The 24841-nt window shown below is 41.3% G+C and overlaps 2 protein-coding genes and 1 long non-coding RNA gene across 5 annotated transcripts; 1 reads left to right on the top strand and 2 right to left on the bottom strand.

The window, feature by feature from the left end:
- Positions 1–499: 499 nt before the first annotated feature.
- LOC119909284 lies at positions 500–1750 on the bottom strand. The gene is made up of 2 exons (XR_005445416.1): positions 1649–1750; positions 500–777 (listed from the first exon to the last, which is right to left on the bottom strand). It is a non-coding gene; the product is annotated as an uncharacterized LOC119909284 (long non-coding RNA).
- On the top strand, positions 1027–15497 carry znf410 (zinc finger protein 410). Of its 2 annotated transcripts, XM_038727414.1 has the most exons (12): positions 1027–1161; positions 1516–1600; positions 1686–1737; positions 1881–2013; positions 5086–5271; positions 6097–6318; positions 9056–9215; positions 9955–10136; positions 11089–11178; positions 11338–11457; positions 12558–12677; positions 14373–15489. In XM_038727414.1, the coding sequence occupies exons 3-12, from the start codon at positions 1705–1707 to the stop codon at positions 14471–14473; spliced, it is 1347 nt and encodes a 448-aa protein (XP_038583342.1). In that variant the 5' UTR covers positions 1027–1161; positions 1516–1600; positions 1686–1704; the 3' UTR covers positions 14474–15489. The 2 variants fall into 2 exon arrangements, with proteins under 2 accessions (XP_038583342.1, XP_038583343.1); XM_038727415.1 differs by lacking the exon at positions 11089–11178 and having other exon boundaries at positions 14373–15497.
- On the bottom strand, positions 14797–24808 carry LOC119909282 (ectonucleoside triphosphate diphosphohydrolase 5-like). Of its 2 annotated transcripts, none has more exons than XM_038727417.1 (14): positions 24657–24808; positions 20314–20546; positions 19860–19939; positions 19448–19591; positions 18887–18962; positions 18378–18413; positions 17965–18053; positions 17790–17872; positions 17418–17479; positions 16915–17016; positions 16513–16656; positions 16174–16230; positions 15862–15977; positions 14797–15414 (listed from the first exon to the last, which is right to left on the bottom strand). In XM_038727417.1, the coding sequence occupies exons 2-14, from the start codon at positions 20537–20539 to the stop codon at positions 15331–15333; spliced, it is 1299 nt and encodes a 432-aa protein (XP_038583345.1). In that variant the 5' UTR covers positions 20540–20546; positions 24657–24808; the 3' UTR covers positions 14797–15330. The 2 variants fall into 2 exon arrangements, with proteins under 2 accessions (XP_038583345.1, XP_038583344.1); XM_038727416.1 differs by having other exon boundaries at positions 24652–24757.
- Between the last annotated feature and the right edge of the window lie 33 nt (positions 24809–24841).

Below are 24841 nucleotides of genomic sequence, written 5' to 3'. Positions count from 1 at the left end.
CCATATTACTGTCACATTAATGCAAATGTCAAGACAGAGGAAAGGAGAATTGTGTGTTGCACACCCATTGTTATTAGTACATGGAGTTTGTGAATTAGAAACCACTACATTTCCTCAGATAATTCCCACTGTAACTCCCTACAAATTCAAGATGAACCTGGAGGTCTTATAGAAGGTAGGTTTATTTGTCACATTACAACAGGTTGTAAAGTGAAATTAAGTTTGTAACTCCCTTCTGCAACATGGCAGTAATACAAAAGAAATCGTAAAATGTCAGACAGAAATAAACTATATTCAGTTGAGTAGTGCTGAGGATGAATTTGAGTTTAAAAGTCTCATAGCTTGGGGGGAAAAAGCTTTTATATCACTTCCCAGGTGGCAGCAGGGCGATCAGGCTGTGGCTGGGTACTGTCATTTGTGAATAAATAGTTTATTTTGTTTATACTATGTCACAGCCCGGCTCATGGACTGGACAAAAACGGGAGACACAAGAGTAAACTAAATAACAAAGTGATTTATTAATAAGAAAATAAGCGAAACCAATGAATGGGAAGAATCTGTAAAGTCAGTAGTGTAGGGAGTGGATGAGTGAAAATGTGCTGCATGGATGTTGTGCTGTAAAAACAAAGACAAGAAACCAAAAACAAAACAACGGAAACTGTGAGATGAAGGAGGTCCAACCCCAGACTAACTGCTGCTCTGGCTTCTATACGCATGGGGCATACCGGGCCCAGGTGTGTCCCATGCCGCTGTACCCTGCCAATCAGGTCTGCAGCCCTGGAGACAGAAAACACACCAACCGAAGTATGAAGAGAGATGAGGGGCCGTCACAACTATAATTTAAAATGCATGACAAATAACTGTGTGGGGGGTCTTTGAGGGTATTTAGGGTTTTGTTTATTTAGCATCTTACCAAAGAGCAATGCCCATATCTTTTTTTTTTTGACTACAGAGGGAATTTTCGCTGGCCTTACACAGAAGTTTACAGATGATTTAACCACTGGATGGCGCCGATGATACAGGATCCCTGCGAGGAAAACGCGGAAGTGTTCAAACAAGCATTGTTCCGTCGGAGCCGCCGTAGACCAAACCTGCTACTCTGTTTTGGGATAATTATCCAGCCGTTTTCACGCTGTAGCTCACTTACAGAACTATTAAAAGGTAAACGAATTACTTTCGTGTTATTGGGGGTTTAACGACATGAAATACAAGCATGGTGTATCGTCAGCGGCCAGGCTTTGACATTTGGCAGCTAACACCTGTCTAGTAGCCCCGGTAGCTAGTTTGGCAACTGCTAACCCTGCTAGCTAAGTTAACAACGCAGTCTGTGATCCTCACCTGTTTTAACGTTACCCAACACGGTTTAGACTGACGTGCTGTAATAGCTACATTCAGCGAAATAGTTTTGAGTTATTTGGTCTTTTAACTGTCAAACTTTTCGCGACTCGTTGTCGCAGAGGCGTCAGTTACAGCTAACTTGATCATTTGACGTTTTGTCTTGTCGTTTCACCACAGATTGTGTGATGGTCTTGACTGAGAGATGACCTGCACCCTACGCTTATGAGCGACAGAGAATCTCAACATTTAGGTCAAATCTGAGGTAAGTCTTGGTTTGATTTTGATTAGACTTGGGCCAGTCGTAACAAACCTGGGTGCGTTTAATGGATCAGCGTATTATCCTACAGGTTCCACACAGGGTGACCCATGCTTTCTGATGAGCTTGACTCCAAACCAGAGGTAATCCTGTCATCGTTTGCATGCTCCATCTTTATCGCAGTTGAACAAGACTGTGTTGTGACTTGTCCTGGATTACTACACGTAGCACTGTACTTGTTTTCATGCTATGGCTCTTTCCTTTCCTCTCCTCCTCCTCCTCTTAGCTGCTGGTGCAGTTTGTGCAGAACGCGTCCATCCCGTTGGTCCAGGGTCTGGAGGACTCGGAGTCCAAACACTCCTGCCTGCCTCTGCTGGCTCCAGCTGAAAGCTCACTGTGCAGCCCGCTGGAGCTCACAGGTCAGCAGCTCCTCATTGCTCTTGTCCTGTCCACCACAGGCCACATACTAGCAGTAGTATTGAGAGCTTCCTCATTTTCAGTGCTGCTACATGTCAAACAATTACACTAGTGATTTATATTTAGCGTTCTGTTCTACTGCTATGTCGTTTGTTGTGGGCCACACAGTTTACAGCTGTACGACAACAATCCCACAAATGTTTGGCACCTCCACTGTCAAGACAGCACAATCAAAAAGGGTTTGGCATTCACAGGTTACCTCTGAGTATGTTGTTCATGTACAAATTATTTTGCAAATTGTAGTCCAAGACAATCATCTCTGCTTCATCACTGTTATCTGTGTAATTGAAGAAGACATAAACCTAAGTTAACATGGCAGATCATTATTGAATTTTCTAAAATGTTGTTTTTTTGGTCATAACTATGCATTAAATGACAATGTAAAAGGGGTTGCTTGTAGTGGTAAACCTACAGAGAATTATCACCAGAATGTGCAGCTCCCCTCTTCATGACAGCACTTTATAGCTGCAGCTGATAGTTTATCTGTCCAGCCCACAACATTGCTGTTTTGATTCACGCTCTCAGAGCATCATTTTCAGCGGAAAAGCTCTGATATGTGCCATTAGCGCTTACTAGTATTTATTGCTGCTTTTATTAATATGTATTGTCAGTTGTAGATCTGGTGCTGTATTTGATGATTGTGTGTTGTTCCTCAAATGTAAGTCGCTTTGGATAAAAGCGTCTGCCAAATGAGTAAATGAAAATGCACTGTAGTGTACACTACCTGCTCAGCATCAAATGGCAGACAGACAAAGTTAGTGACTAGCTGGTGAACATAGCGGAGCATTTAGCAGCTAAAGAGTCAGATCTTTCCCTTAGTAGTTGGTGGAGACCAAAAAACAGAGCTAAAAGAGAGTGGAAACACAACTCTAAATGAATGCTAATGTTGCTCCATAACTGCTGTTTGCATAAATGAGCAGCTGTTTGCTAACCAGTTCACCATACTGATTTAATGATGATATGTCAGTGTTGTGTTCACAACTTGCTTGTGCTGCCCCCACGTGGCAAAAAAATCAGTTATTGCAGGTTTAAAGTAAGCAATAGTCTATTATAAAACATTCCACAATCCAGAGATATGCATCTGCATCTAATTTTGTATCACAATGCATAGGTGAAAGATGGTCATGGAATACATGAGGTGCCACATTATTTTAAATTTCAGTGCAGTAATCCATGATAAATGGTGAATAGATACAAAATGTTTATTCATGCGTACAGTTTTCTTGGTGTTCTAGATTTGTTCTTCTCATCGTGCCTTTTTTAGATTTGGATTACTGTTGCATTGCTTTTAACCTCATGTTATTAAACAAAGCTTTGACAAGCTCCACCTGACTCTGCTATGCTACAGTGGGGAGAACAAGTATTTTATACACTACTGATTTTGCAGGTTTTCCTACTTACAAAGTATGTAGAGGTCTGTTAATTTTTATCATAGGTACACTTTAACCGTGAGACGGAATCTAAAACAAATCCAGAAAATCACATTGTATCTATCCTCCCCTCAATACGGTGCAGTCGTCCTGTCCCCTTTGCAGAAAAGCATCCCCAAAGAATGATGTTTCCACCTCCATGCTTCACGGTTGGGATGGTGTTCTTGGGGTTGTACTCATCCTTCTTCTTCCTCCAAACACGGCGAGTGGAGTTTAGACCATAAATCTCTATTTTTGTCTCAGACCACATGACAATCTCCCATTCCTCCTCTGGATCATCCAGATGGTCATTGGCAAACTTCAGACGGGCCTGGACATGCGCTGGCTTGAGCAGGGAGACCTTGTGTGCACTGCAGGATTTTAATCCATGACGGTGTAGTGTGTTACTAATGGTTTTCTTTGAGACTGTGGTCCCAGCTCTCTTCAGGTCATTGACCAGGTCCTGCCATGTAGTTCTGGGCTGATCTCTCACCTTCCTCATGATCATTGATGCCCCACGAGGTGAGATCTTGCATGGAGCCCCAGACCGAGGGAGACTGACCATCATCTCGAACTTCTTCCATTTTCTAATAATTGCGCCAACAGTTGTTGCCTTCTCACCAAGCTGCTTGCCTATTGTCCTGTCGCCCATCCCAGCCTTGTGCAGGTCTACAATTTTATTCCTGATGTCCTTACACAGCTCTCTGGTCTTGGCCATTGGGGAGAGGTTGGAGTCTGTTTTTAGTGTGTGGACAGGTGTCTTTTATACAGGTAATGAGTTCAAACAGGTGCAGTTAAATACAGGTAATGAGTGGAGAACAGGAGGGCTTCTTAAAGAAGAACTAACAGGTCTGTGAGAGCCGGAATTCTTACTGGTTAGTAGGTGATCAAATACTTATGTCATGCAATAAAATGCTAATTAATTATTTAAAAATCATACAATGTGATTTTCTGGATTTTTGTTTTAGATTCCGTCTCTCACAGTTGAAGTGTACCTATGATAAAAATTACAGACACCTACATGCTTTGTAAGTAGGAAAACCTGCAAAATCAAATACTTGATCTCCCCTCTGTATGTAAAATATGGTTATTAAGTCCAGCTCTAGCCTTCAGAAAAGCACATAACTTGCTTTAAGATACTTCTGAATCCATAGCTGTTGTGTTTGGATGGACAGATCCCTCTGATGACACACTATGTCTTTGATAGTTTGTCTTTTGGCATTGCAGATTTGCTTATTGTTGGCTTTATGTATAGTTTTCTTGTAAGCAGCAAACACAGGTATGTTTATATTATATTTATACAGGTATATAAGTGTTTCTTAGCAAATTGTATTGTGTGCGTCTTTGAAGCCTTAAATATGTTGAATATAAATTTTTACTCATTACATAATTGAAAAGGTTATCTATATTTCAGACCTGCATTGTCTTGTGTTCATGTTTGCTTGTACCTTATTGTGGCATACATGCCATTAATGCAGTCACTGTGCACTTATTGTACCTGCCAAACTGTTTAAACCATGGTTTGATTATTTGGGGTATTCATATGCAGATAACATGCTGTTTTTATTCAGGACTTAAACTAATAAACACTGGGTTTCTCCTCAGATGGAGGCCTGAGCCATGTGTCTGAGAGTTCTCCTTCCCTGTCAGAGTTTGGAGGTGTATCAGCGCGAAGCCCGTTAGTGGTCGACACACACACTCATCCCCGGGCCTCAACAAGCCCCCCACCTATCCTCCATGACCTACAGCAGTCAGACAGCACTTCCTACGTCCTACTGAACCTTGCAAAAGGTAAAGGAACACTGACATTTACACCAGATTTACACCATCAGAAAAGACAAACAAAACAGCTTTTCCTTGTCTGAATTGTTACACTAATAGTGCTGAAAACAGTGAACTGGCTGTGATTGGCATTGTCCTTATTTTGTTACAGTTATTTAAAAAAAGTAATCAATAGATCAATCGATAAGGAAAATAAAGTGTTTGCCACCCTAACGGATACCGAACATTATTCCTGTATGATGAATCACTTCCTAGTTCTACATTGAAATCTGATCTTGTGTGTGTACTTTGTATCTTGCACGGCCCCTGATTCTACACACAGCACTAAAAAGAAATTGGGTGACACATTTTCCGGAAGAAAACTGAATAATTTTGGCTGGAAGAAATGATCCTTGGCAGGCACACTTGGTTCAATCAGCCCATTGGCAGGAGAGCCAAAAAATTAATTTTGGTCCCTTGACTTATACCTTTTGTGCAGTGTCTATGACTCAGTGAGCGATGTGGAGGATAGAAAAGACTTTCAGTAGACTAAATCACTTTGTCTATTGTTAAATTGAATTCAGATCCCGAATAAAGAGGGATTGATTTTTATTTTTTATTTTTTTATTTTAGCGTGTTTATGTGCTGTTTCACTGTCTTATGACCAGCATCCTCTCAGCCTTTCAGAATAAAGCCATAACATTAAACCCAAAATTGCTGAGCGTGGAAAACGATAATGAATTCATAAATGTGACCTAGAGGGGCTCAGGCCACTGATGGTCTTGCAGAATATTGCAATGGTGTTAAATTTCTTGTTTTACGGTGGCTCCCCTCATGCCTTTTCTTCCCTCTCAGGTATCACAGCCTCCTCAGAGTCACTGATCTTCGCCGCAGATGGCGCCGGCGAGGATGACGATGAGGGGGTCTCATCGGGGGACTATGGAATAGATGGCAGTGCTCCCTGGTATCTGCGGGTACAGGAGCTGGCACACGACAGCCTGATTGCCGCCACGCGGGCACAGCTTGCGAGAGATGCCAAGGCCAGCCAGGACGCCAGAGCTGCAAGTGTCAGTAACGGTAAAGTCACAGAAGTGGTTTTAGAGGTCTTTAACACTGGGAAAGTAAAGTCAAACAAAATATGATACTGCAGTATGTTGCTGTTCATGGATGTGTGCAGTGCTTGTGGCATGTGCATTACAGCCATCTGTGCTGTAATGTCAAGTTTATGACTAAAATTACAGAAAATAAAAAAGAAATTAAGCCTGTCTTCAGGAAGCAGCACAGTTTTATGGTAAAATAAAATCAGCTGGTCTGCTTATGGCAGGCATCAAAGACAGAAAGAGAAATGAGGTCAGTGATGAGAAGAAAATGTAGCGTAATCAGTACTGACTTAAATTGTGTTCAACACTCCTCATCATCAAGTCTCTAAATCAAAATGAATGTGTAGCTTTTTCTACATGGATTTACAAGTCTGTAAATATCCAGTGGAGTTGTAAACGCCACATTATTTGATCATCATTTGTTGTGTTTTGTCTGCAATGATTTAATGTGCGTTTAGACTATATAGGGAACGCAGGCTTCAGAGAGGGAGAGAGGCTGTAGTGATCAGAAAGACAAGAAAGGGGAGAGGACACACAGGCGATCAGGTAAACAAGCCACCAGGAAAAGGTTATATGGAGGATAATAGGGTGACTAATGGTTCTGAATAGTTTGACATTTAGGGAAATACGCGTATTAGATTTCTCTACAAGAGTTGGATGAGAAGATCGATACAACTCTCATCTCTATGTAGTGAATATGAAGCTACACCCAGCAGCCAGTTAGCTTAGCTTAGCACAAAGACTGGAAATGGGGGGTGAAATAGCTGTCCAAAATCCATCTACCAGCACTTCAGAAGCTCACTGCTGTTTTTTGGGGTTTTTTTAATCTGTACAAAACTGAGGTGTAAAAACAACAATCTGACATTTTAACTGGGTGTCGGTGCTGGACAATCTTTCTGGACCAGTAACATTCTGGAGTCTTCACTGTTTGCCACCTTCTCCCAGCCAAGAAATTGTGACTCCTGTATTCATAAAGGCATAGTGCTGTGACGTGTGTAGTCGATCCTCAGGTGTCAACATATCTTGACGGAGCACAAATTTTTGTACGCTGAAATCACATATCTAAACACCATGGTGGCAAAATGTTTAGGAACATAAGATTTTAAAGTGTGATTAAAAACCTTTGCAGTGGCACTAGACCATTTTTACTGCAGGCAATGTCCGAGCAGGAAAAGCACAGGTAGATTTAATAAGATAAATGATGGCTGAATTCCATTTAGGTGAGCCAGTTTCCAGGGCTCACTCACTGGCATGGCTTACTGGGAAACTTAAAGGAATGGAACCACTGTTAATGTTGTTACGCCTGTGTTTTTCCTGCATTATACCAGGCTGTTGGCTGATAAATGGCCTTTCCCTGTGGAATTTTTGGACAATGTAAAAGTTACACACTTGTCTTGGTATAATACTTTCCAAACTCTGTTTTGATTGTCAAGAGTATGTCTGAACCTGTTGCATACTTACTTAAAAGTTATCCACTCCTTACTCATTTCTCACTCTCTTTCCTGTAATGCTCTCTACTCTGATCATTGACAGACGTTCCTTTCCTGCAGCACACAGTGCCGTAACAAGCTGTTGACCCGCACCGGGAGTTGGGACCACATCACAACCCATTTTAACTTGCCTCCACAGACTGCCTGTCAGATAAAGATTTTACCCATGACATTCAAGGCACTATGGCTCCTAGCTACATCTCTGATCTTTGAACTCTCTGAGCCGAATTGCAGCTAGGGGTCCTGGTTAGAAAAGTGATTTGAGAGTTTATTCCCAACTTAGCCCATGGCTGGTTTATTTGCTTTCATCCCAATCTCGATCTGTTTTCCATGGTTTATGATGTCTTACGTAAATGCTGCTTCACTGTATGTGCTGTTTCTGTTTTACTGCTTTTTGCATTACTATTTCTTCATATTGTCTTTACTGTAATTTTTGCTGACGTGTGGAAAAGTGCTATTTTTAAGTTAATCATGGCTGTCATTGTCTTGGAATTAACATGTACTGTGTTTTGACACATGGTGGTAGTTGAAGATATAGTTTTTCCACAATTCTTTACATAAGCAATATTGGAAATTGTATTTCAGGCTGACCTGAGTTAATCATGTAGCCTATTTTAAGTTCAGATGGACTCTCGTACGCTATGATGGCTCCACATTTATCCTTGACCTCATTATATTTCCATTATGGTTAGCAAAGGAAAGAAGAAAATGTTTTTATAGACTATGTGGATCCAGCTTTGAGTGTCTTTGATATCACCAGATGGTTTTACACAGTGTATCACATTCAAAAATATGCCGAGCTAGTGTACCAGTCGAGAAAGGGCTTGATATACTAATACATTGTTAAACACGATGTCTATAGCAGACTAACTGGTTTCATTGTAGGACTAAAACTCTGCTATCTGAGCCAGGGTAATGGCTGCCCTCCAAGTTACATTAGATTAGACTAGAAGCTTCCTTCAGCAGCGGGGTATCGGTTATAGGTGCACTGCTGCTGGCACGCTGTAAGCAAAATTGGACCTGTTAAAGGCATTCAAAGCAGGGAGTTCGATCAGGTGAAAAATCAGCTTCGGGTTGTTTTTCTTTTGGCTGCAGTTGTTCAGCACGTCACAGTCAGTACCTAATGATTAGCTTTTATACAGCCGGGCTCTAGAGGCCGTCCACCTGGCGCTCCGGGGTTGTTTTCTGCACAATCCGGCTCACTTCCCTCTTCTGGTTGCCTAGGTGACCACACACACAGTTTGACAGCAGACGGGGACAAGAGAGAGCTGCAGTCCCGGACCAGCCGCCCCCTCTCCAAGCAGATCCTCCGCTGTTCGTTTGAGGGTTGCTGCAGGACGTTCACCTGGCCGGCTCATCTCAAATACCACCTCAAAACGCACAGGTAACACGTCACACACAGCAATGGATCCGGGCAGGAGTCCGACAAGATGCTGTTGCAAAATAGATAATGTGGGTACATTTTCCATATTGAAAAATAATAATGCATGCTTGCAGGCTAATACAGATTACACATTACACACTGTGGCTTTTAAATATCATATGTGCAATAAAATGTTAGCTGTAAATTCCAAGCCATTATTACCTGTTTAACCAAAAAGCAGCAGGTATATTTGAAGTCTTGAATGAGAGGTTAGTGCTTCTGTTGTCTGTGCATGAAGATCGTGCAGAAATTATATCCAAACAGCTCTGCCCAGCTCACCGCAAATTTATATAAAGCAGATCGATCACTGTCTGCATATTTTCCAGAGATATTACAAAAATGATTTCATCACATTTTGAAACCTTTTTTTATTATCTACAACAAAATTCCTAATATCACTAACAAAAGCATTTGTTGATTAATTCTGTATGTTAGTTTAACTTTACTGTAAGTGGCCCAATTAATGTTGGTTTTACAGATGTTTCACAGCTTATCACACCGTAGACAGAGCAGCCAAACAGGAGAAACACAGCCGAGACATTGAAAGAAGTTTGTACTTGAACTGCAGGAGCTCTCTTGACATCTGTGTAGGAAATCTTATTTGAGGTAGACCTGTCTGACCTTTTGGCGGGCCGTTACAAATGAATTTGCGTACACAGGAGACACCGAGGCTTGTCTGTGCGGTTATCTCGTCTCGCAGGAACGACCGAATGTTCAGGTGCAGCGCAGAGGGCTGCGGGAAGAGTTTTTTCGTGCTGCAGAGGCTGCAGGTTCACATGAGGACTCACAACGGAGAGAAGCCCTTCATCTGCAAGGAGAAAAACTGTGGCAAGAAGTTCACCACGGCTGGAAACTTGAAGAACCACAGACGCATACACACAGGTGAGGGAGCCGGAGACCCGCTGGAAGCAATAACTGACTCGGGCCATTTGCCTCTGCTCATTTAATGCTTCCTTGGTGCAGTCAAGGCTGGAGATTTGAAGAGTCAGCAGCACTGGTGCCGCCATTAAACTTCTGCAATGAGTAACAGTACTGCCAAATTGTTTTAGGGCAACATTAAGATTTTTGATGGCCTGTTCCCACTGGCTGCTTCTTCTATCTAGGGACCAGTTAGCAGACAAGCTACACTCTACTGTGTTTATATTTTGCCCATAATGTCTGGAAGAACAACTTTCTGTGAGCTATAATATCCACTTAGTTGGATGAAATGATATTACATTTTTATCTACAATAACAAGTGTATTACATTAAAGGGATGGTAAGTATACACTTTTTCTCACAGTTTGCTAGCTCTTCGTTTTGTGCTCTGGAAAAAAAAACTGTTTTCCTACACAGCCCTAGCTCTGTAAATGGAAAACAAAGAAAGTGGTGTGGACCCTGCCCTACAATATTGTTCCAGCCAATCAGCAACAGGTGGAGTTACTGCCTATGCACAGGAGCAGTTGCAGAGAGTTTTGTACACTGGCACATTTGAACGTGCTGGACTCCAGGCACTGTGAAGAAGGAGATATAGCTGAGAAACAACCAAAAAGGAAAAGGTCTGAAGAGAATAAACAGAAAAGAAAGTTATATGACAAGGCAAGGGTGAAGGCGTTCCATTGCTGGAGAAACCTCAGATTTGAAATTTAGGGGGCAGAGCTTCTGAGGGAGCACTGAAAGGAGGGGTGTTATTTGTTTGGCAGTTGAGTTAAAATATCAACAATCCTCCTGCAGAATGAGTTTATATTAAATATTTGCTGAATTAAACAAAAAGTGCATTGGATTAGAATCACCTACTATCCCTTTAAGTCTTTGTGTTGTGGAGTTCAACAGTATGTGTGTTGGCTGCTTCCAGGAGAGAAGCCTTTTCTGTGTGAAGCAGATGGTTGTGGGCGATCCTTTGCAGAGTATTCCAGTCTGCGAAAACACATGCTCGTACATTCTGGTGAGTGAGACAGAGTTTACAGCGGTGCAGCCGAGCACTTTCAATGTAATTGGCGCGCGACAGATAACAGCATATCATCATATGCCTTGGAAGAGTTGCATCCTGTATCAGTTCAGACGGAATCACAGGGCAGTACGTGTTTGTGTCTGCGTTTCCCAGGTGAAAAGCCTCACCACTGTGGGATCTGTGGGAAGACGTTCTCTCAGTCCGGCAGCAGAAACGTCCACATGAGGAAGAGACATGGAGAGGAGGGGCTCAGTGGTGAAAGCAGAGAAACAGGTCTTTCTCACTCGCATTATCTTTTTCTCACGCACACATACACATAGTGCAGTTGGTGGTTATGCTAATCCTTGGATTGTGTAGCTTCAAGCAGCCCATACATTTTAAAATGTGCACGGTGATGGTGCTGGTTACATTTTAGGAACATTTCTTGAATAATTAATGACTTTTAGCACTTAAAAATGTATCATTCCAATTTTTATTCTTCATGGCCAGTAGCTGAATTGTTTTAGACTGCACATATCTCTGCAATAGCAGAGACAGCACAACTCTACCGCAGAAATAGGCCTGTTAGGCATCTTGTGATGGGGTCAGATTTGTCTGAAAAGTATGTAGTCACCAACTTAAAATGTCAGAGGAACTCAAATTCATGTCTTCGAGCTTCCCTCGCCTTAGTCAGATGCCTTTTTGCAGTCACCCCACAAATTACTGAGATAAATGAGTGGACACTTGAGTAAATCTCCCTCTGCAGCTGTGGGAAATTTACCCGAGTTCACTCCTGCCTCTATTCCTGGTAGCAGTTTTAGCACCTCTTCAGATTAAAAGCGTCTCTCTGAGCTTTTCAACATATTGTACAAAATCAGCTTAAATTAGTTTAATTTTTTGCGCAGAAAAAATTAGAGCAGACAGTCCAATTGCCTCCTTGTCACATTTCTGTAGAAGTGGGAAGCACCACAGCTGAATCACCACAGAGGAAGCGCTGCCAAAGCTCTAATTATAAACAGCAGATTTATTCGGGTCAGCCTCCCCAGAGGCTGGTCTTTTGTAAAAGCGGAGCAAAGAAAGATGCAGCTTCACAACAGAGGGGTACTTTCTGTGTTATTTATACTGGATGAATTCTTAAATGGACTGTTGAAATAACCAGTCCTAAAAACAACCACACAAAAAAAAACATTTTCACAAAAGCATCAAAACATAGCTTGGAAAGTTGGTAATAATGAGCAGATTTCAGCTTTGAACATTGATTTTCTCAGTAAGCTGTTGGCTGTAAGTCCTATAAAGATCGTAGATTAAGCACAGCATGTCCCTCTCCCTTTCATACTTCTTTTTTTGCTGAGGGGCGGGAAGAAAGCAAAAGTTTATTTGTTTGCTACTGACAGGAGAGGCTCTGACACAGAGCAGCCTGCTGGAGGCAGACGGCGAAAACGGAGACGGTATGGTCACCATGACAACAAACGTGGGGCCCATGAATCTTCACCATGCCATGCTGAGATCACCAGGTGGGCGTTTTGCACAAGTATGGCAGGGGAAACCACAATACACGCAGGGTGGACAAAATAACAAAACATCTCACAAAACAATAGCAAGAAATTATTCAGTGAAGCTCACAATGTGCTGTTGCTGATGTCCTGTTAAGTGTTTTTTCAATCATTGCTTATGACAGCCCAGCTTTCTTGTGTTTGCCAAAGTTGTCTGGACTTTAAAGATGTTTTCTTTTGGATTTTTACACAATTAACCAACAATTCAGGCAGCAGCTTTCGGGCCCCTTTGTACTGTCATTGTGCCATTTGCTTATGTTGCCATGAAAATTAAAATGTTGATTGTCATAGTTGAAGCACAGCTTGCTCTCTACTTAATATGACTCAGCTGTGTAATTGCCTTTTGTAATGGTGCTTTAGAATAGCTGCTGTCTGGATTTCTGGCGAATCGGTTGTAAACAGAAAATGATGTAATGAGGCAGGATGAAAGTCTTCTTTGTTTAGCATCATCTTCATCTCTTCTAAAAACCTTGTCAAACAGCCTTTAAATTGCACATTTTTTTCAGAGTATACCTCACGCCAGCTTTCAGAGTCTTATAAATGAACATGTGCTCTTCTGCTGTGGGCACATACTGTATATGCATGTTTTAGTAATGCTGTTTATCTCGGACGCTGTAATATGCGTAACAAACCTCTTCCTGTCTGCTCCGCCTTGTTTGTTCTTGGTTTTAGTCTTGCTGTTCGTCTCCGATACACTGCTAAAATTGTCATTCTGAAAAGTTGCTTCCAACCCAACTATGATTTATTCAACTCTGGGATCATTACTTACAATACTGTTTAATAACTGGAGCGCTCAGCAGTCAAGTTACATGGTGTTAATTATGCTTCACTTGATTATTGGACCCATGCGTTCAAATTTACCAGGGCCTCAATGTAAGTCTTAAGAATGTTGATGCATGTAACACTGACATGTTAACATATGGTTGTAATATTTATTTGCCTGTGCAGTGCCTAAACTTTAGTTGTCATAATCTACTGAAAATGGGCTGCCTCTTCAATATACACAAGGTATTTATATCGGCGCAGTTATCATTGGTGTAGTATTGTCTCTTATATACCTTTCTTATATTCTTTGTCTAAGTGGATTTTCTGTTATCTAAACATAATAAATTTAAACAAACAAATGTTGATGAATGACACTGAACTGCACTGGTAAAAGCATATTGTAGACAGTTAATTCCACATACTATAATGTATGATTTTTGCAAATATAAATATAGGCATATATTGCATTTCGGTATTCAGACATATGGCCCGGTTCTAAGCTACTTTTTCAAAACCCACACTTGTTTTGAAATCGTTCCCATTTGTCAGACTTTCAACATATATCCATATGTAATTCCTATAATGTAGATGGCATTCACCCCCTGAGACGGAATACTCCTATTGTGAATACCTTTTTTAATATTGGCTCAATATTACTGAATATCTTTGCATGTCCTTCACTTTTTCCTAAATGGGCCTGTCAGCATGAAAACCAAAAGGCATTACCAGGTGAAAGCTTGCAGAAACTCAAGGACAACTGTGTTAGCGGAGTTAATGACTATAGTTGGACCTTATTGTAGCTACATGCACATTGACGTGTCTTACCATTAAACAGCATTCATGTTACCAGGTACCTTCTCTTTGAACTCGTCTTTGCGTCCCTCCCTCCAGGCTCTGCTGACGCCGTGGTGGTTCTCTCTCAGCCACACGAGCTGGTGACCATGACGACCGAAGGCCACGGATACGGAGAAGATGTGGTGGCACTACTGTAGTCCGCCATCATGAACATCACACACCTGTTTCAGCAGCACTAGACTGACGGTCACAGTGGACTTAACATAGACATCTATTTGTAAATAGATTCTGACTTTTACCCCTGTAGATATTTGTAATTAGTAATGGTTTTATTGACAAGTGTAAAACGGCTAAGTTTGCAAACAACCATTTCCCTCAAGTTTTTCAGACTCCCAAAGAAATACTGAGACGGGTTTAAAAGTTTATGAAAATATAATGACCATGTATTGTGATGTGCATTATCATTGTAAACAATGATGTCTGAGGTTGAAATGCAGTGATGATGTTGGAACGAGTCCCATTTATTTTTAAAACTTTAATGGTTGACTGTCAAATTGAAATGTTCCAGACACGTGTATACCCCATTATCCATAAACTAATTACAAAACACTTGACATTAAAAACTGCTGCTAAACACACAGTATATCACATTGCTGCATGTAAACACTGGTTTTACACAGCCTTACAAGCTAGGCCACCATGTTAATTAGCCTGAGTAATGCGCAAAAACATCTATCCTAGACAAAGTGTGTCTCCAGTAATGCCAAAATCTGCATTAACACAGTGTGTTACTGGTAACAATCTTTCCCTCAAATGTCAACCTCCAGTGCTTCATTTGTTCTCTGAGTAAGGCAACACATTGCTCATTTACAACTCAATCTATTAACACTTGAGAATAATTGCTTTTTAAACAAAATTAAGAATTACTCATGAGGTTGGTTCTGCCCTTATGAAACAAACTGCAGATGTCTGGGGCCGTTAGATAAGGTAGTGCGCTTTACATATTTGTTACTAAGCACCACCGAAATCAGCAGTGTGTGTTTCTCCCTTCTCCTCAGTGGATCTTCAGGTTGTGGAAGTGGTCCAACGTGGCGCCCAAAGCCCAGCTTGCCTCCACGTTGTGCACTTTCTTGGTCAACTAGGATGGAGGGGGGGAAATCCGACACCAAATCACTCGAGTACTTTTTGTATTTATTGAAATAAAGTAACAATTTTTGTGGAGAATTTCCTTTTTAAGTCAGTGAGCATGACTGGTGCTTTTTTTTTAAAGGTCTGTGACTTCTTTCAGGTGATTGTGTCACTACAATGTTAAAATATTACGTTTTTAAAAAAAAGAGATGTCCGGGGTGACAAAATGGTAAGAACACCTCTTTTCCATTACCGATGAGTCACGGTCTCTGTATCTAGGGTCTATTCAAACGGTACAACAAATGCTAAATGGAGGCTATTTTAAACGTAACCGTTCTTGCGTTGTGTAATGTTGTAATCACTTATGAGTCACACAACTTAAAAAAATCCTAACTGTTTATTCCTTCTATTAGCAAGGCATAAACCCTATTGATTGTGTTGTATAATACCGCCTCACCTGCAGCACAGTGCTCTCCTTGAATCCGAACCCATCCTTGAGCAGACAGGTGATGTAGGTCATGTCCATACACAGGAAAGGACTGATGGAAGGGTACTTGGTCATCTTATTGCACACTGAGCAGACAAAAGGGCAATCATGTCTGTTAGGTTGGATAATCAGTCATCTGTATTCTTGCTGGGAGGATGAGGGCAGGGTTTCAGATAGCAGCGAGGAGGACACAGGTCCAGACTATTGAGATGCACACAGTGTCTCAAGTACGGGAAGCTGCACATCTGTCATAGTAACGATGCATTGCTTTGCCCATCTCACCCTCTTTAGCTCGCTTCTTGAAGTCTCTGACCGCCAGCGTTCCTCCTTGGACCCCATCTGCAACAGGGGGTGATTGGGGTCATCCTCCTCACATTTAAAATGCTATACCATTCATTAAGAGAGCAGATCTACACACACATTTCCATAATACTAATAACAGAGCTTGTGCCCTTTCAGCTAGGACTGGCAGAGGATAGCAGTTTCTCTAATAACTACACACCTATAGATCATCAAATCCACTGAGATGGGTATAGATGACTCACATTTTCCTGCCTCTGTATAACACTGGAATGGGTAATATTCTGCTGGGTCTGTATAATTATAAGGGTGTGTGCTTACCGATAAGGCCTGCTTCCACCGCTCTGTCAAAGTAATAGGAGAAGGCATAGAAAACATTGCTGTCTTCGAGCTCATACGGCTGATGAATAATCCCCTTCACCACCTTAAGTACTTCCTGATAACAAAGCTTGTATCCTGCATAACCTGGAGAGGAAACGGACAGCATTGTAAATGATGCATCATATGTTGGAACAAAATGGTGCGTACTTCAACTGCAAGTCCATTTTAATGGGCTTTAAAAACATAACCGCACACGTTTGGGTTGGCGGAACATGTTTCTATTTTGTACTTGCTACGAACGTTTAACCCCATCACACATTGAAGTTTTCATTCCCACATACAGTAGCTTTGGATTTACTCTACTCAACGGAGTGATTATACTTGAAGTAAAAAGTATCTTACCATCTGGGTCCCCGCTCACTTGATAGGTCAGCCCGCCAAAGCTCCATTCATCCCTGAACTTCTTTGGCAAGCAGGAACTTTTAAAAACTCGCCACTCCAACCCTGTGGGAGCACAGACGTGACTCTTTTAATCTTCTAACTGGCTCAATGGCTTCACACCTGGTCACCACGGTCTGAGACTGACTCAAGAACTCGGGATAGTCACTAACACGATTTTCTCTGAAGCCCTTTGGTGATTCATCTCAGGGTCTCACTTGAATTGTTTATTAAAAAAAGGAAGACTTGAAAGTACATCCTACAAAAAATGTCTTTCTCCTGTTACCTCCTTTACTCAGGATTTGGAGAAATAGGCAGAAAGGAGAAGGAAATAAAAACACTCGAGAGAGCACTCGGAGAACTGACTCACTGTTGTGTCTCAGTATCCTGCAGAGACACACTCACAGTGAACACAGAGCCACAGCTAATGGCGACAGAGCACCTTTTCCTCATGTACTGCACAGTACCTTCTGCACCCAAAGCGCCCAGTGCGGCCAGTCGAGCTGCCATCAGTCCATTTCCAAGGTAACTGGATGAAGTCACAGGATTGTTATACAGTTACACAACTGACCAGGAACAGACCGTGTATGTAACAAATCATTGTGAAAATAGGTCAAACGAATGGTCTGCCTTTTACTCACAATCTAATGACTAAACACATAATACAAGTTTTCCTAATTAACAACATGGTCTGTGGCATTTGTATTATACGTAACTAGTCCATACTGAAGGTCAATTTAAAAAATACATGGAGATTAAGATTAAATCAGGAATTGATTTGATGGAACCACAAATAGTTCAAATGCAGGATAGGTAGAACATTAATTAAAATCTATTACCTGTGTGTGTACAATTCAAATGTTGAGTTGAAGATGTGAAATCTGGCAACGTAATCAGCAACGGGAACACTTTCGATGGTTTTCTAGAGCGGAATATGAAGGACAGAGCAGGTCAGTAATTGCTAAACAGTTTATTTTGCGCAGAACTCTCTAAACATGCAGACACACAACTGACCCTCAGTTTTGGCAAGAAAGTTATCTGTGTGGATCCTCCTCCCAGGTCCAAGATCCCCACTGTCTTCTTGGTTTGTGCATTCAGGTGACCTGAAAAGATTTGCAACTTGAATCCGGCAGCCACAACAGAGATGAGCTAATTGGTTATACCTTAGATGCTATCTTCAAAAGGCCTATTTGACACAGAACGTGCAACCCAAAACAATAAAATCCCAACACTGAGCCTGATAACGATCAGAGCTATCCCCTTGAGGCAAAACATCATCGCTGTATACATTCAGCCTGTATTAGTGAACGAGTTCAATTTTCAAGTACTGTATAGTAATCTGAGCTCAGAAAACAAAACAAAAAATCAGGAAAGATATTCGCTGTGTTATGTTGCAGAGCATTTAGACATGAGTTTACAGTTCTCACCTGTCAGAAAGTTGACAGATATCCACGCCAGGAGTCCTACATTAAAGAGATTAGCAAACAAGCAAACAGTCATTCCAGGTGGAACGCACAACTTCATTTTAGAGAAGCTGACGACAAATTTTCACAGAAATTACAATAGATGGTGCAAACAAAGCCATGTGCAAACACGTAAGTATGAGTTATAATTCTAAAAACAAGGCTGAAATGCTGACAAATCAATTACACTGCGGCACATCAGGCAACAAATTTTCACCACATAATAACAGCCGTTCAAGGTCACAACAACTTTGTGGTGAAGAGCAATTTAGTTTTCTCAAGAGTCATCATAAAATACAGCAAAAACCTCCTGCAATTTAGTTAAATGTCTGCAGTAAAAAATATTCCTTACAGAAAATGACACGGCACACAAAAAGTAAGGCAGGAGGATCACTGATGCCACCTATAAAGTACTGCAGAGAAAACATGAGCGACTGCGGCAAGTGACGAATGTGTTGCCTGTCAGACGTTACCTTCATTTGTGCCGTTCATTATGCTGACACTGTTGTCTGGGACCAAAAAAGGAGATTCATCAAACACATGTTGAACCTGTGGAGGAGGAAGAAGAGAGGGAGGAGAGGCAGAATGATAGAGAGAGAGCACGAGAGAGCCAAAGAAAGCAGCAGAGAAATGGCCTTAATGTTATCTACTGTAATGGTACCTCATCCAGAGGTGCCCTCTGCTTGAAGGGATTAATTAATTCCCTCGGGGGGATTAATAAAGTATCACTTATCTTCCAAGGTGCCCCAGGGCCATCCATTACTATCTTATCCCCTCCAAAAGAGCCTTCCACACTAAGCTCATACCACTCTGATAACAATACTTTTCCTCTTGCCTCTGTACCACCTGCCATCGTTTCCTTTTCTGCCTGCTCCTCCCTGGATAACAGGTTGCACTTTCCCTTGAAAGTGTCAGGCAATGTAGTGCCTTACAACTCCCCTATGATAAAAGAAATGCACTCTACAGAATATTGCTATTGTGTAAACCGTACCTCAGAGATCATGTCATGTCTCAGTACCGTTGCACTCTTTTACCTGCTCCAGAAGAGCCTGGGCTTTCTCTGTGGCCAGCAGCCGAAGTCCAGCTGTGGCTCTGAGGACCACTGGGGTCCTCTTCCACTCCAAACGAGGCACAGTCTTCTTGGCCACCTTCAACAACATCCTTACTGTGTTTCCAGCCTTTAAAAACAGAGACAATGCTCACCACAAAACAGCACTGCCCAGAGCTGTCTGGTTAGTTGAGAAAACACTTTGTAAGTGTTACATATCTGGGCGCTTCAATCTTCACGTGTCTGTCATTTTGCTTTTCTCACTTCCCACTTACTTTCATTAGTAATGTGATTCCCCACAGAGGGACGCTATTGGCAGTGTTTATGAATACAATGTAGAGCCAGCTGACCTTTTCCTTCGGCTCAATATAATTGATTAGATTTGACAATGAACTCACCATTTCAGGGGAGTCAGCGTATGCTGACAAACCAGGCTTTAGGGAATGGAACATCTCATTGTCCAAAACAGGCAGCTCCGCTACAAGATACAAGATCCACCCACATCAAATATGCAGCAGCTTTTAAAAGCGTTAATGCCTTAATCTGCTAAGCATACATGTGCAGAATATATCCCCTTATTCAAGATGAGGCATGTTGACTTGAATCTGACAAACAAGGATTATTGCTTAAAAAGTCAAGTTTAACCTATGTCCCCTGAAGTGAAAACTTACAGGTTTACAGAAGTGAGGATAGAGTAAAAGCTGAGGGGAGGAATAGACTGCAAAACAGCTTGTTACTCTACATGTACACATGATTTAACCTGCCTCTCACCCTGGATGCTGATATTATAACTCGAGTTAAAAGAGCAGAGGGAAGTAATTTGAGACAATGTCCAGCTCTGCCCAGTATTACCTGAGTCACTCTGGATGAAGGTGTAGACATGGATGCGTGTCCCTGTGCTCCCTGCATCAAACATCACTGCATAGAAGATGCGGCTGTGGTTTGCCGGTCGGCTGAGACTGGGAAAGATGCTCCCGATGCTGTTGGTCAAATCTAGGAGAGAGGTCCTGACCTGGGCTCGGCCTGGTCCTGTGACAGCAAGGAGGACCAGGAGTGGAAGTGGCACAGTGAGCTTCATCTTCACTCTGGAGATTCCGCAGAAAACAACAGGTGTTCTCGTTACAGCAGTGTAATGCTACTGTTCTATTAAATTGTTTTGAACTGCTCAAAAGAGCAGCTCAAGTGGTGCAGACTAGTGTTGGGAGAAGTTAAATTACAGCTTGACATGCAACAGAGGAGTAAGAAGCAATAGTGTTATTTACACCAAGACCATTTGACCACACCCCATCAGACTTTCTAACCAATTACAGAGACATATCCCAGAATTAACTTCTCTACCTGCTGAGTCAACTCCTGCAGACAAACATCACAATTTCACCACTTTGGACTTTAATAAGTGGACTTAAATCCTTTGATCTTGATGTTCGATCAATGCGAGGCAACTCTAGCATTTCTCAACATCTCTCTACAAAACTCACATCTTATCGAATTATGATGCCTCGGTGAGGGACCACTGTGTGGGAAACCCCTGCTAAGATGCTCACCCTACTTACATTGAAAATGAAGAGACTGAATACATTTTTGCTTGAAAAATGTCTGAAGCAAGTTCCAAAAAATTATAGAAATTCTATAACTGGACACGTGACAGTTAAAGAACTAACAAATGGGCCCCTGTCCCTTTATGTATCATTAAAATGTTTCAGAAGCTCAGTTGTATCTACAAAGATAAACTATATGACTATAGATGAATACCTCCAAGTGTGTATGCTCCTCTCTGTGACTTTAAAGTGAAGCATGAGATCATTTTCATTTGTGAACTGGATGGTTACTGATTTGAAGCTACGCTCTGCTAGAAAAGATGCATAACACACCTGTCAACTGTTTTGGGAGATTCAGTGCAATCACAAACTCATCATGTGAGATATCACATGCCTCACCTCTCAGTTTGTGAGAAAAGCATTAATTAATAATAAAAAAAGTCTGGCAGTACTGTCATTTCAATGATATCTCCAGTGACTTGTATCAGTGTAAAGTAGATGTGGGCTTCCAGAGTGGACTGTATGCTCTAAGGCAGAACATAGAAAAAGGAACTGTCAGCAAACAAAGAAGAAAACCCTTGCATGACACATTCATCTTATAATCCTGTTCAGTGTTTGCAACATTTTTAGAAAACTTGATTGTAGTTCTGAAAGCTTTATTCCCAAAGATGACACGTGCAACTGAGACTCGGCATTCTCAAAGTGGCATTGTAGAACTACTAGTCCCTAAATCAAAACAATGCGCTTGTTGCTGCATCATTATACATCAGCATTTACCAATATTACCTAACAATAAAAAGAATACTGTGAGTGGAATTTATACTGGAAACAAACAAAAAAACAACTCTGGATTAGATCTGAGTAAAAGATCTATTACTTAGAAGATGCATTACTTGTTTAAGGGTTATGTTAACAAATGGCTTACTAAGAACCAACAATATCAACACTGATACTGTTTTTATCTAACTTTGCCTGTATCACCTGCTGATGGATTTTATCCACTCATGTTGTTTAATTCTATTGTTGTTTACCACAATATAGTATTTCTTTAACACTTGTTAATTATATTGTATAAGTTTTCTTTTTAAGGAGTGCTGATGATATTTACATTTATTTGAATGTTGATTAATGTACAGGTGCTGGTCATATAATTAGAATATCATCAAAAAGTTGATTTATTTCAGTAATTCCATTCAAAAAGTGAAACTTGGATATTATATTCATTCATTCCACACAGACTGATATTTCAAATGTTTATTTCATTTAATTGTGATGATTAAAACCGACAACTAATGAAAATCCCAAATTCAGTATCTCCGAAAATTAGAATATTACTTAAGACCAATACAAAAAAAGCGTTTTTAGAAATGTTGGCCAACTGAAAAGTATGAACTTGAAGTATGAGCATGTACAGCACTCAATACTTACTTGGGGCTCCTTTTGCCTGAATTACTGCAGCAATGTGGCGTGGCATGGAGTCGATCAGTCTGTGGCACTGCTCAGGTGTTGTGAGAGCCCAGGTTGCTCTGATAGTGGCCTTCAGCTCTTCTGCATTGTTGGGTCTGGCATAATACCCCATAGATTTTCTATAGGGTTAAGGTCAGGCAAGTTTGCTGGCCAATTAAGAACAGGGATACCACGGTCCTTAAACCAGGTACTGGTAGCTTTGGCACTGTGTGCAGGTGCTAAGTCTTGTTGGAAAATGAAATTTGCATCGCCATAAAGTTGATCAGCAGCAGGAAGCATGAAGTGCTCTAAAATTTCCTGGTAGACGGCTGCGTTGACCTTGGACCTCAGAAAACACAGTGGACCAACACCAGCAGATGACATTACACCCCAAACCATCACTGACTGTGGAAACTTTACACTGGACTTCAAGCAACGTGGATTCTGTGCCTCTCCTCTCTTCCTCCAGACTCTGGGACCTTGATTTCCAAAGGAAATGCAAAATTTACTTTCATCAGAGAACATAACTTTGGACCACTCAGCAGCAGTCCAGTCCTTTTTGTCTTTAGCCCAGGCGAGACCCTTCTGACGCTGTGTCTTGTTCAAGAGTGGCTTGACACAAGGAATGCGACAGCTGAAACCCATGTCTTGCATACGTCTTTGCGTGGTGGTTCTTGAAGCACTGACTCCGGCTGCACTCCACTCTTTGTGAATCTCCCCCACATTTTTGAATGAGTTTTGTTTCACAATCCTCTCCAGGGTGTGGTTATCCCCTTGTGCTTGTACACTTTTTTCTACCACACCTTTTCCTTCCCTTCGCCTCTCTATTAATGTGCTTGGACACAGAGCTCTGTGAACAGCCAGCCTCTTTAGCAATGACCTTTTGTGTCTTGCCCTCCTTGTGCAAGGTGTCAGTGGTTGTCTTTTGGACGGCTGTCAAGTCAGCAGTCTTCCCCATGATTGTGTAGACTACAGAACTAGACTGAGAGACCATTTAAAGGCCTTTGCAGGTGTTTTGAGTTAATTAGCTGATTAGAGTGGCACCAGGTGTCTTCAATATTGAACCTTTTCACAATATTCTAATATTATATATAATATTCTGAGATACTGATTTTGGGGTTTTCATTAGTTGTTATAATCATCAAAATTAAAAGGAATGAACACTTGAAATATATCAGTCTGTGTGGAATGAATGTATACATTATATAAGTTTCACTTTTTGAATGGAATTACTGAAATAAATCAACTTTTTGATGATATTCTAATTATATGACCAGCACCTGTACATGGTCCCTTCTCCAATAAACAATTAAAAACGATCAGCACTGGACGTTTATTAGGAGTTTGATGAAGCTTTGTTTTAACAAAGTTATATCAAGCTAAGTTCATTTGTAATGTCTTCTAAATCATTATATTTGTGGTGTTTAGGATGCTATGCTGAAACTTTCTAGGGCTGTCTCACTTGGACAAATCGCAATTTTATAACTTAAACGCACCTTTATTGTAGCATTACCAGAAATGAACCCGAAAATGTCTGCATAAAAATCTACTGCCACGGTGTCCATAAAGATAACAATCCACCGTGAGTGAACAGTGACAAGGTGTTTTATCAGCCAGCGTCCTCTGGCAGGATTCAGTGCGTTACATAAAAATGCTGTATGAAAGAAATGACTAACATGTAACTTAAGTTAGTTAGTCCTCAATTCAATTCACAGGTTTGCAGCATTGCTGTATTTCCACAAAGTAAATTTAAGGTTATAATGGTGCACTGTAGCTAGTTAAGCTAGCCTTAAACAGACTCGTTAAGCTGTTTTTAACATAAATGACAACGTGTCCTCTCCACAGTGAATTATTTCCACCAGTTTGTCCCACTTGCTTAATTTCACAATATCCCATAACTTACACCACAGACAGCTCATTTTGGTGTCAGTGCAATAAAGTTCACAACAGCTAACTAAAGTTTATTGACCAGAGCTTAGCTTCTTCAGTCAACTATGATAACATTACGCTAACTTGACGTTAGCTAACGTTACTGAAAGCTAGGCGGTGAAGTTTGCCAACGAGCTAATACAGTGAGGTGAGTTAAGCTCCGGCTTCCACATAGAAGCTAGAGAGCGGTGACAAAACCCCAAAACGACAAGACACACATTAAAGAATATGTAGGTAAGTCATAAAAGTCTTTTCTGCACGCTGAACACGGTCCGACCTCACCATGATGTCCGACTGGCTGCACTCTTCTCGCCGGTGACGACTCCTCCCATGTTGTGATCATGTTGCGAAGTTGTTTTCGGTCTCGTGCAGGGCTCACCAGTGTACGTCAGAATAAAACATGCTGAGTACAAAACAGACAGGCCTCACAGAACAATATAATGCCTGTTCTGTCAATAGGAAAACCC

This window comes from Micropterus salmoides, unplaced genomic scaffold, assembly GCF_014851395.1.
Source record: "Micropterus salmoides isolate LMB-PRFRI ecotype aquatic unplaced genomic scaffold, ASM1485139v1 Ms_hic_scaffold_18, whole genome shotgun sequence".
In the NCBI taxonomy this organism is placed as follows: Eukaryota; Metazoa; Chordata; class Actinopteri; order Centrarchiformes; family Centrarchidae; genus Micropterus; species Micropterus salmoides.
This window is presented reverse-complemented; position numbering and strand designations above follow the sequence as displayed.